This window comes from Orbicella faveolata, unplaced genomic scaffold (assembly GCF_042242905.1).
Source record: "Orbicella faveolata isolate gen_17 unplaced genomic scaffold, um_ofav_v1 contig_3, whole genome shotgun sequence".
NCBI classification, from domain to species: Eukaryota; Metazoa; Cnidaria; class Anthozoa; order Scleractinia; family Merulinidae; genus Orbicella; species Orbicella faveolata.
In genome coordinates this window covers 7687318-7699354 of record NW_028301558.1, presented here as the reverse complement: position 1 = coordinate 7699354, position 12037 = coordinate 7687318, and the positions used below count along the sequence as shown (strand labels likewise).

The following is a 12037-nucleotide window of genomic DNA, read 5'->3' as shown; positions in this document are numbered from 1 at the left end:
TCAGCAGCAGGTAACGTTTTATAGTCTCACCGACCAATCAAATGACAGCAATATGATTGGTCAAACGATATCAATCATAATATTAATTCTGATCTGTATCGCGTTTATCTAGGTAATGGTAATTTTTATCTTTTATTAAATTCAAGTGATGCACTTCTTAGAAGACGTCCGCAGTCAATTCCAAGAAGAGCCAAAGTATAGCTGGAATGCGCCATTAAAAATGCACGATTCTCCTAAGGATTGTCATGCAGTGCTTAATTACGTCTCAAAGGAATAGCTTGTTTAGAAGTATATTTATTCCGTAACACCTGATTATGTAATTTGTATTCTTTCATTACGTAACCAGTTCTGTTGTATACTTTTGCAATTAGTCCTTATCCAGTAGTTTTCTTTTCGATCCTTTGGTTGTAACAACTTGCCTTTATTATTATTATCATTATTATTATCATTATCATTATCGTTATTATTATTATTATTATTTTTATTATTATTATGTTTAGGATTTCGGGGCTGTAAGAGTTGAGAGGGTTTTCTGTGAGTTGTAGTGTATTAGCAAGCGAAGTCAGAAAGCGGGGAAAAAACGTTTAGAAGCACATTCATTACTGAGAAGTCTTCAGCAAAGGCTCCTTAAATTCATGACATAGAGTCATTTGCCAGGGAAACTCGAGTGAAAAATAGCTAGCCATAGTAGTCGAAGAACAAGTGGAAAGGGCTGCCAGTGAGCCATTATTTGCTCCGCGAAGCAGTGAAGTAAACCGGAGAACTGATGTAAACTGGAGAGCTGAAGTAAACCGGAGTAAAAAGTAAACGGGAAAAGAAGTAAGTTGGAGAGAGGAAGTGGTAAACAGGTTTGGTTCGTTGTGTGGATATTACATGTTGGTGGTTCGTTGTTGTGGACAAGAAGAAGTACAAGGACAAGGCGAGCTCTTGAATTGAACTGCTCAAAGAACAGTTTAAATTTAAGGGAATGACCGGTAAATAGATTAGATATATTAAGTTTTTAATTTGTTTCCTATTGTTAGAGTGATACTATTTATATTGTTATTTTAGTATAGCTTTCGTAATAACTGGTTGTGGTTTTGTTCAGTTTTAACCCCTGAGGAGAACAGCTTTTTTCCCCCCAAATCAGCAAATAAATACTCTCTGCCTACATGCATATGCAATAAATCATTTGAAAGCTACTGATCAGCCTACATCAGAATTGACATCAGCAGCTAATGAAGGATCGGTAGTCATTTTGAGAGAAATTGTTTTAAAATGTGAAACAAGTTTTGCATTCCATGTGCATCTCGAAAAAGAAACTGGAAAATTGTTAGTGTGGTCAACCGTGTCTTAGATAGAGGGATCACAAAGTTTTGACTTCGATGAGAAGATTTTTACAAGACAATTTTTGTGACAAAAATTCATTGAAATCTCTCGAAATTTCACAAAATTATGACGTTGCGTGCTATCTACTCAAAACGTTTCTCGAAACGTTGTTTTCAAGGTCATGATTTGCATCCTCGAGTAAGATTTTTGAGCACTCTTTTAGCTATGTCTTTTTCCCTCAATTTTTTTTTCAAATGTTTACGTTATAATAATAATAAAGAGGATTGTTCCTTATCTATAGACTAACTATGCAATCGTTACGTTTGTGGTAATTGATTCACCAGTTACTTTTCATTTTATTTTTCCTGACGAAGGAACAGGGACCCAATATCTTTATGTATTGTCCCTGCCTTTAATCAAAGCACGTTTCTGTCTAAAGTACGAGATCTGCTACAAATATCAAATCAAACATTTGTGTTCAAAAAATGCAACAATTGGTCAATATTTAGCGATAACAATCTCGGCATTGCCAATCTATTTTGTTTTCTACTCCTGTTTGTCCATTTTGCCCAAAACTCACAAAAGAAAACAACACCTTTTTCAGATGCATAGCAATCTTTTTATACGACTGATTTTCAGTTTTCTAAAACTCCGATTAAAACAGTAAATCCTACCTTCTCTAAAATTGTTCCCAAGCCAAGAACATGATTTAATTTTTTCCTTTCACGAATTGTTCATGATGTTACAATTTTTTCACTACTGTCTTCCTTGACTGAACTAAAAATTCATAGAAGTAATACATGAAATTTCGGCGGGTTTGTAGGTTGACACATGATCAATATCTCTGAATGAACAAATGAACGAACGAATGTATAGTAATAGTAATAGTAATGGTAATAGTAATGGTAATGACAATGGCAATGGCAGTGGCAGTGGCAGTGGCAGTGGCAGTGGCAGTGGCAGTGGCAGTGGCAGTGGCAGTGGCAGTGGCAGTGGCAGTGGCAGTGGCAGTGGCAGTGGCAGTGGCAGTGGCAGTGGCAGTGGCAGTGGCAGTGGCAGTGGCAGTGGCAGTGGCAGTGGTAATGGTAAAAATCCAAGTACTTGAAGGCCTGGGTTAAAGACTTTTATTGATAAAATAATTTATTGGCTACATTTCTGAAGACATAAATGTCAATGGAACCAAATTCTGCACCCAGTTAGGTTTTAATGTCCTAAACATTTTAAGCTAAAGTGGGTGCTTCTGACATGTCACGTGACGTTTAGCGGAAAATAGCCTTTATTTGAGGAATTGGTGGCGATTTTTAATAATACCATCCAACAAGAACGTATTTTCGATGCAGGTCGATTATTTCCATTCTCTCATGTTTGGAATGGCCGTCCCACGTTTTGCAGAGAAAATATTGGGTTCAAAAGTCATTGCTTTTTATCTTAGCTTCTAAAATGTACTAAGGTAGATATTTTAAATTTGCATCGAAAATGCTTATTCTACTCTACATTCCTGACCTACGCTTTAAACTGCTTGAAAAATAAAATACTGAGCTCATTAAAGCTCATTGATAGCAATCGGAGTTGACATTTACTTCAAGAAGCACTTTCAACCTTGTTTTGTTTTCCTGCACAATATCGAGCTCTTACAACTCAAGATCAATGTACAGTGCGACCCCGCTGATTCTATGGCGTCTCCATTTAAAGTTTTGTGAACTGGGGTGAAACACTTCTCGGTAAATCGCGTGAATACAAAAACCGCACAGACCTAAGTCTTGGGGAGGTTGTTGATATGTCAATCATCTAGTGTACTCCAGATTCCTAACGTTGCTTATTTAATGGTAACGATATTTTTCTTTGTGATGGTAAGACAGTGAAATCAAGCAATATCAATGCCAGTAGAGTTCAGGAAAGCTTGGATAACAAGGGATTTATATATTATCAATGGACCATTTTCGTATTCCCGGTATTGGACTGGAACTAGCTTGCAACCGAGGCTAATGCGGGGGAGTCTTTTCAAATGCAAATGACATTTTAAAATCTCTTTTTAATGATATTCCCCCGCCTGAGCCTCCATTACAGGCTAGTTCCAGTCCAGTACTGAGAATACGAAAATGGCCTATTTCACGACTGTAATTGTTTTGGCATGGTAAAGTCAAGCGCACACACTCCTCTGATGTTTTAAATTTCAAAACAAGGGAAGAAAAGAAAGTGGAAGAAAAAGAAAGTTAATTCAGTTCTTTTGCATAAAGTCAGTGGGTACCAAATTATATGATCATCTAGGGTAGTGCCCGGTCAAGTACTTGGAAAAACATCCACCAGCAAAAGAGCAATCCGATTGGTTGGTATTTTATATATCTTATTAGTAAAACCGAGCACGAGGGCCTTACTAGGAGAAAATCAACCCAAGGTCTTGACAGTATGGACCGAGCGGAGCGAGTTACGTTCAAAAAGGATCAAGGGTCGATATTCTCCCTCGCGCTTGGTTAGTAAGGGACTCATTGCACGACTTAAAATGTGAAAAAAAAAAAAAAAAACTGCCACGATCACGGACTGGAAAAAAACGCGCGATTCTGATTGGGAGCGGACTGGGCGTATACTAACGCATGATGTTCAACAAACCATAAGAGAAAGAGAGTTGGAAGAAAAAGGAAATGAGTCTTTTATGTTTAAAGCAAGTTCGTTCTGAGACGTGAGCCATAAAATAACCAAAAATTATCCAAGCTTAAGAGTGATCGTGCGGAGAATCATTCGGGACTGTGCTCGGTCCAATACTTAGAAGAATATTAGACCGACAGTGGAGCAATCTGATTGGTTGATTTTGTTATTGGCCCTCTGAACTAATTAAACATTTATTAACCTTGCCATATTGACTGAGCAATAGCGAGGTCAATACGGCAATGTCGAGAGTGTCGAGGTCTGACATTTTCGCGTTAAAAGCGAGCGTTCGAGGTTAATGGGTTGTTTATTTTATGGCTTTTTGCTTTGTTTTGCAAGCCGGTAATCGTGGGCATCATGGGAGAACAATGCTCTACAATTAGCCAATCATAGCGTGCGTTATATCGGCTACAACAAAAAGCCATATAATAAAATTATTTATATAATGACCTTCTTAGCTCGCTAACGTAGCCGTGAAAATGGCGATTTCGGAGCCATCTCTTGTTTATGAGTATCTATAGCTCTTACATACTCATAAAAAGAACTGAGAAAAAAAAAAATTGCTTAATCACAGGGCAAATACGTGTAGGTTAGCCATGCGTGTTATGTAGATTTTCAGTTGAATGGTTTCGAAGTTGAGGTAACGTTGCATAACTATAGCACGTGTATTTCTAAGCTCCATTACGCATAATGACGGTACATGAAATATCTTATAACGATCTCCTCTCCTCCCTTCGGCGGAGACTGACAAACGTTCAATCGAACAGCCTAAGAATATTTGATCGCCAGCACAGTTTCATTTTCATCTCGCCTATGCAAACCTCTTAAGTTTTAAACTTATTGTTTTACCAAAACAGAGTAACAGGTCGTAAATTTGAACAAAAAAATGATTACGTTAATTGCAATTAGCAAAATATTTTCCGCCTTTTTTAAAGTAATTAGGGGTCGGTGTCTATCCAGGTATTTACAGTGCACACAGCGTGCCATATGTCTTGGCTGACATGAGTCAGGAGCAATCTGCATGCTACATTGGGTCATTGCCTTTCAATATTGCAAACTGAGGAAAACAAAGTTAATTTTTTTCGTAGCTGGCTCCTCAGATTATTTGAGCACGACGTGTGACTACATGAGTTACATAACTAAGGTCAGGCGTCAGTAGCTAGCGTTCAATACGTACGTCATTAAACCCGTGGAGCGTGCACACAAGTCGCTAATAAAGTCAAAATCTCGCTGAGCGTGCGGAACATTACTGAAAGAAATAGAGAGTAGTGAGAATCGAAGGACGTATTCCCAGGTACTGTACCAAACAGCCTGGGACCGGTCTGAGAGTAACAAATAGTCAGAGGAAGCAGCCTTACTCTCCGTGTCGATCTCTTACGTTAATCGCTAATTGTTTGTCGACTTAAAGGCATAGCGGGTCGTGTTCAATCAGCGGCATTTAAAAAAGTACTTAAAGTTAACTCAATGCGTGCACGCTCTCTTGCTATGGTATTAATTAGCGCAATCAGAATAACTTTTTCTTTGTTCATTAGCCAAAAAAAGTTCCTTGTTTAATACCATTGGCTGCCTGTGTGTATAAAAACGTTTGTTTAATATGTTCTGCTGCAAAACTGACGAGACCTGTTGTTCAACTGAGCTTGGTAAGTTAGTATCATTTTGCACACGCACGCAGGGCCTTTTTAATATTTAAGTAGGCACATTAAGATGAAAAGTAAGCGAATGCATATAATATTTACTAAAACATGATATGCTCGAAGTACTCACTACGATTTCAACGACAAGTGAAGATTATGCATGAGTGTTCTATCTGAGTCAGCAAAAACTCGGCTAAATTTCTAATCTGTAGATTAAGTCCGTGTGAGTTGGCCAACGGTGAGACAAACTCAGTGGAGAACTGGGCGCGATTAGGACTGAGCTCCATTTTGCTTTCAATACATACCAAATGGGTCTACCAAATGTTGACCTAACAATGAACAAAATAAACAACGAAGACAAAACCTACACTCGTCGCAAAAATATATTGGCTGTCCTATTCAATCAAAAATTACTTTGTAACGCACAAACAAACCAAATTTCAATTTTTTTATATATTTAGGAGTTACTAATTGCTGTCACTTCGTTTTGAAGTTCAAAGGATGAAAATTAAGAAGTAATCCACCAGACGTAACAAGTGGACAAAAACTTTGCACCAAGATTATTTACATCATATTGCAAACTTCTGTGCGACTGTTTTACCGAATATGTTCTCCAAAAAAATCAATTCTAACAGCACCAAATGTCGAAAACAAATTTTGAAGCTTATATAAAACACTAAAAAAGTATTGGTGAAATGAAACTTATGATGAAATTTTACCCGTGTTTGCACAATTTCTCTGAACTTTGGAATTTATTTTCTCGAGTTCCGGCTTCCTAGTAAATTCAACGAAATTATTTTTGATGTTATTTCAGGCAATTGTTTATATCTGTAGCTAGCTTTTAGAAAATGCAAAAAGGGTTTTGATATACTTAACATCATTCTGGTACAAGATATTTGTACACTCAAAACTGAAATTGCTCGATTTCCTATCGGATTCCGTCTTAAGGTTACCGTATACCTTCAGGGGTGCCTCACGTCCAAGCGATGTAGCGCGTCCGGTTTAAGCTGTAGATACCTAAACCCCTATATCAAAGCTTATAGAGCTGGCTATCAAACCATACCAAAAATTTTGAAATAAAATAAATTGCCGATTTTTTCACGGCCACTAAATGCAAGCGTCCTTATCACCTTTTGGAAGCTACAAGTCAAAGCGAATTTTGTTTTTCCTCGGTTTCAGGACAAAAAGCGCTAAAAAAAGCGTGTCTGCGTTTTTCCTTATTCAATTACAGTAAAAAGTTACAGAACATTTTCGAAATAGGATTTAAAAAATGTGAAGTGATCGTACAAAAATCGTTCTCGGAGAAAAAATATTTCGAAATAAACAATTCGCAGACAAGTTTTTGTTTTTTATATGTTAATCCAGCTACTGTCCAAATTTGAGGGCAGACAAACAAATTCCCTTTGAGTTGTAACTCTTTAAAGTGTCTGCTTCAATCGAAAAAATTTATTCGAGAAAACAGCGCTAAGAAAAATATCTTGCTTCGCAAACAAACTCCGTCCACAAACGCCTTCAACTGGGTTCTCAGGTCACTGAGCCAATCAGCGCTTGGAAAATTTACTACCATTAACTCGCGGTGAAATTTAAGCGTGAATCTCCAAAAAAACCTTGCGTTTCGCAATGTGCTTAAGGCGGAGAGATAATTTTTCTGCGGCTGGGTTTTTCTTGAAGCTGGTTTGGCAAAATGGGGAAGACGAAAAAGGATACGAACTCTAGAGTAGCTGGGCGACGAGAACAAACAAAAGAAAGCGCGGCAGAGCAAATGTGCATGGATAATATTCCAATGGATCTCAATGAGTTGGACGATTCATCGGTATCGAACTCAACAAAAGAGTCACTGTAAACATCGCTGTTACCGCTGTCGAGTTCCCAAATTTTACACAACCTTTCTCTTCTCTTGACTCGATCCTTTTGCCCGCTTGATACGTCCGTAGCTTCATCCGCGAGGCCAACTTTCGCTTCTTCACTCATTGATGTATTTTCATTCATTGTGCGCTTTTTCGAACTGGTAAACGGAGTTTTCCGTGGTCCATGTTTACTCATAACTTAACAGAATTACATCTAATACGAAAAATGCTTGGATTAACAATGCTGATTAACTGAGTAGCCAGCCAATTCGTGGTATCCATATCGGTAATATTCCCGCGAAAGTAGTCTCGGTTGATTGCATACACGTTATAGGGCGGTCAATCAAGAGGGAACTTTTACTTTCGGCCATAACGTAAAACCTCCATTTCTCCACCAATATTACGTTTTTTTCAATTTTGTTTTCAGAAATTAGAGATTGATCTTCGACCATTACTTTGAACCAAAAATCCAAATTTGAAGAAAATTTCCGATCTGAAGGTATGCTGTAACCTTAAGTGAAACCCCAGCCAAGCATCGCAAATTCTAGGCACAACTGAAACTTTACGCTGGTCCCTTCATCTTGGCGTAAAGTCCAACCAACTTGCCAATATGTATATGACTGCTGTGCATGTGTTCTTTTATTATATCTCCTTCTGACAGCAGACCGAAGCAGTCTTACCAAAAACGAATTAGTCGAAAAGAGGCTCAGTACAGCTAGTTAAAAGTAAAAAGAAAAAACAGTCGTATTTTGTTGACGACAAAATGGTGTTGACGTTGTTTGAGCTAGTCGTTGTTTCGTCAATTACTAAGACAAGATATTGCCCGCGATTTAAACAACACCTTAATCTACCACGGTATTTTCACGTTTCACGCTTTGATCTCCTCAACCCAGAAAGTTATAACTATGAGCTCTTTACAAAATGGCTTTTTGACAGAAGCAATTCATTTCTTTAAATTTTGTTTCATAGTTAAAATAACGACTTTCAGTTTCAATATGTTTTACAAGATCGTGAAGGAATCTACCTAAAACATTATGAATAAATAAATGAATATTGCCCCCCTAAAAGTTTTCCGCTTTGTAAGACTTTTTCATTAACCTGTTTTGTTTACAAACAAGCAACCATATCAATAGGTATATAGGAGTATATACCGTTTATTTTATATGCTGATGTAGGCCACTTAATGAAGAGACGACAACGAAGACTAATTTGCAGCTAGGTTTTGATAGTTTAGTATTTTGTTGGCGACTCAAAGTTTCGATTATCTCTTTTTCTCTTGTAACCTCATTGTAATTCATTAGCTTGCGATGATGATGATACCTTGTGAACCTAACAGAACCCATCAGGCACGCGAGGAATTGAAAGCCACGTTTTTGCAATATCTGTCCCCCTACTTACCACATTGTGTATGCTAGGTTTGAAGCCTTAGAACTCTTCTATACGTCTTTATAAGCGTTGTTAAGGTTTCCGTGCGCTAAGAATTATGAGTAAATGTTCCAGTCGCCATGCATCTTTCATTTTTTCCCACAGGGGATTTTGAAAACGTGCAAAGCATCACGTCTGTACCTATTAACAATGAAGAAACCTTGTAGGAAAAAAAATTGCGACTGGTAGATTATTTACCCGTAATTCCTAACGCACGAAAACTTTAACAACGCTCATAAATTAAAGACGTACAGAAATGTTCTAAAACCGTACCTTTAAACCTAACATGCGATGAGAAAGTGGTGCGAGTTATTTAAGCCAATCAATAAGCGTGAATGTAGTAATACAAAGCCAATAAGCAAAATAATGCGAATATGAAAACCGCGACTATATAAATCACGATCTTTTTGATATCCCATTAGATTGAATATGATGCTAACAGTTCACGTCGCCCTAGTGGCAGTTCTTCTGTTGCCCTGTCTCTCCCATGCTGCTTACCACTACGATAATGGAGGCAGCTCAAAACAGGTAGGCACCCAGCCTGTGCATAAATGAGAGTGCAAATGTATAACCACCATGCAGTGTCCAGTAGTATACGAAGATGATTTCGATTACTCCAGAGATCATTAGAAATATGAAAAAAATGACCTGATCGAGCAAAAGATCGGTTAAATGTTATTGTTTTTATGCACGTGACGCCATGGAAATTCTTTATTAAACTTGATGATACTCCAAAATGCGAGGCTGTGCTGTTAGCATATTCTCGACATCAGTTTCCCAAATTACTGGTAAGATTTCAGTTGGTTTCAGCGATACTGAGTGAAGTACTGAACGTGTTTTGAAGGTTAGATAATCTACTATTCAACTTGATCTGACATGTTACAGAAACGAACTGATATACTTATACGTTTGCACTTTCACGCAGTTTTAGATATACTTCTCAGGGAGTAGTTAAAACTGATGAATGATAACTAAAGAATTCCACAATGAAAACCCCTGTCATTGGCAGCAAACTCGGTTTTGTTCTTCCACCATAATGGTGTACCAACGTGACATACCAATATGGCTTAGCTATACTAAGGTTCAGTGAACATACAATTGGCGAGTTGAAATTTTCTCATAAGATATCAATTACCCAGAAGAAAAAAAGATACCGCTCCCCTGCTTTTCCAAGAGAAATTGACATTTAACCCCCCTCCCTTAGGGTATAATTTCATGGAGTGCCCCTCCTCTGGTTTTAAAGCCCTACCTTCTGATAATTACTGCACAGTCCCTTAGGACATCTCTGAATCTGATTTTTCCTTTATTCATTCTAGTGTTCATCAGGAAAATCGTCGTGTAGAGGTGGCTCTGCGCCAGGAATTCCAGGTATCCCTGGAATTCCTGGTCCCGCGGGTCCAGCCGGTATGGCGGGTCCCCAAGGGAACGATGGCCCCGCGGGCCCAGTTGGTCCAAAAGGAGACAAAGGCGATTCAGGAAGTCAAGGGGATCCCGGCCCCGCAGGCCCCAAGGGTCACTCAGGGCCCCTGGGAGGTAGCTGGAAACAGTGCGTGTTTAAAAATTTGAATGACGAAAAGGACAATGGGTTAATCAAGGTTAAGTTATTACTGATTCAATTAAACTGACTAATTAGAATACAGCACTGTTGACAAGCTCAAATGCGCAGAAATATTTGGGAATCTCGCAGAGGAAATTCTTCAGGTGAAGGGCTCCATCGTCCTACCTCCAAACGAAATACCGTCGTGAGTCTTCGTCATGAACTATAAAAATTCTTTAGGTCTCGTTATTTAAAACAAGGACCTAGTTGAATGAACGTTACAAACCTGTAAATGATCTGTCAGCTCAGCCTGTAGCAAAATTCAGCTTGGCAGTTTGGGAGAAACGTATCTTGGTATTCACTTAAGCTGTTTGGCCGGAGAAGATCCCAACAGCTGCGTCGTATAGTCTAAAATTTAATTTCAAACTTGTAAGCTCAAGTTGAAGCTTAAAACTAAGGAAAGTTAAATCCTAAGGAAAGGGATACAGGCAGTTAAAACGTTAAAGATTTTGGAAGGGGTTTCCTTTCTCATCTTTCTTTTTACATTAAATTCTTGTAGGAATGTCTTTTCGAAAAAAGTTCCGATAATACTGGATTGCGCGTGTTCTGGAATGGCGCGCTTCGCATCTACAACTGCGACACCTGCTGCAAACGTTGGTACTTTACCTTTAATGGTGCAGAATGTGATGCGCCCGAGGCCATTGACGGTGTTGTCTATATGAATACTGGTAAATCGCCAGTTCAAGATCTGCACCGCGTCCGCCAGATTGAAGGAGTGTGCGAAACAGTTAGCAAAGGTACAGTACGCGTGGGATTCTGGGTCGGTAACTGTCATGGCTACGGCAGCGTTGACGCCTACACAGGATGGAATTCAGTGTCCCGGATTTACGTCGAGGAGGTTCCGCCCCCGCAGCCTTAGATGTTTCAATTTTGATGAGGTCAATAAACAGCTCGCAGTCTTTTTTTTCGCGAGAATTTTATTACATTGATCCATTGTTTTTCAACATTAGCAAATAATTCATAGCTAGAACTGGACACCGTTGCTTGACCAAACATACATATATACTTAATTACTTAGGCCTCTTCGCGCCATGTGGTGCACAAGGCGCCCAACATTTAAAATGACCTGACAACGATAGAAGGTTAAGATTGGTTCAAAAGTAATGTGACATGTAAGTACTTCGTCATTATAGGTTAGATTAGTTTAATCGATCGGTATTAAACAGGTTTCCTTAGTCTTTTTCATACTGGTAAGAGGGAACACTTCATGAATGCTAAAAGCAGGTGGTTAGTAACTTTTTTTTTTTTTTTTTTGCTAAAAATAAATTAAACTCCTTTTGAGAAATATCAGGCGTGATTTATTGCGAGTTTCGTGATCACTTACAATGCATTATATTACCTACTTACGATACGTTACTTTACATTACTCACGTACCATACACCATGCACTCACGTACCATACACCATGGGAATCCGTAATAGCGGACGTTGTTTCCATTCACTTCTTTGTAGTTTTGGCCGTGGACGTAGCGCGCGGGTGTCCGTAATAGCGGGGTGTCTGCAAGGCGAGAGCTGACTGTAGCCTACCGGCAAAGTGGAAAAAGGCTACCCAGATTAAAATAAAGTTACGTTGCATAATTAAG

At 38.6% G+C, this 12037-nt stretch overlaps 1 protein-coding gene across 1 annotated transcript; it reads left to right on the top strand.

Annotated features, from left to right (window-relative positions):
• Positions 1-5496: 5496 nt before the first annotated feature.
• LOC110063064 (collagen triple helix repeat-containing protein 1-like) lies at positions 5497-11739 on the top strand. The gene is made up of 4 exons (XM_020770015.2): positions 5497-5591; positions 9280-9385; positions 10174-10452; positions 10954-11739. The coding sequence occupies exons 2-4, from the start codon at positions 9287-9289 to the stop codon at positions 11311-11313; spliced, it is 738 nt and encodes a 245-aa protein (XP_020625674.2). The 5' UTR covers positions 5497-5591; positions 9280-9286; the 3' UTR covers positions 11314-11739.
• The last annotated feature ends 298 nt before the right edge of the window (positions 11740-12037 follow it).

What these genes read in the sequence shown, in the direction of transcription:
- LOC110063064 (XM_020770015.2), top strand. Translation starts at nt 9,287, where the DNA reads ATGATGCTAACAGTTCACGTCGCCCTAGTGGCAGTTCTTCTGTTGCCC. An exon ending in ATGGAGGCAGCTCAAAACAG is followed by an intron (nt 9,386 to 10,173) that starts GTAGGCACCCAG and finishes TATTCATTCTAG; the next exon opens with TGTTCATCAGGAAAATCGTC. An exon ending in AGGACAATGGGTTAATCAAG is followed by an intron (nt 10,453 to 10,953) that starts GTTAAGTTATTA and finishes AAATTCTTGTAG; the next exon opens with GAATGTCTTTTCGAAAAAAG.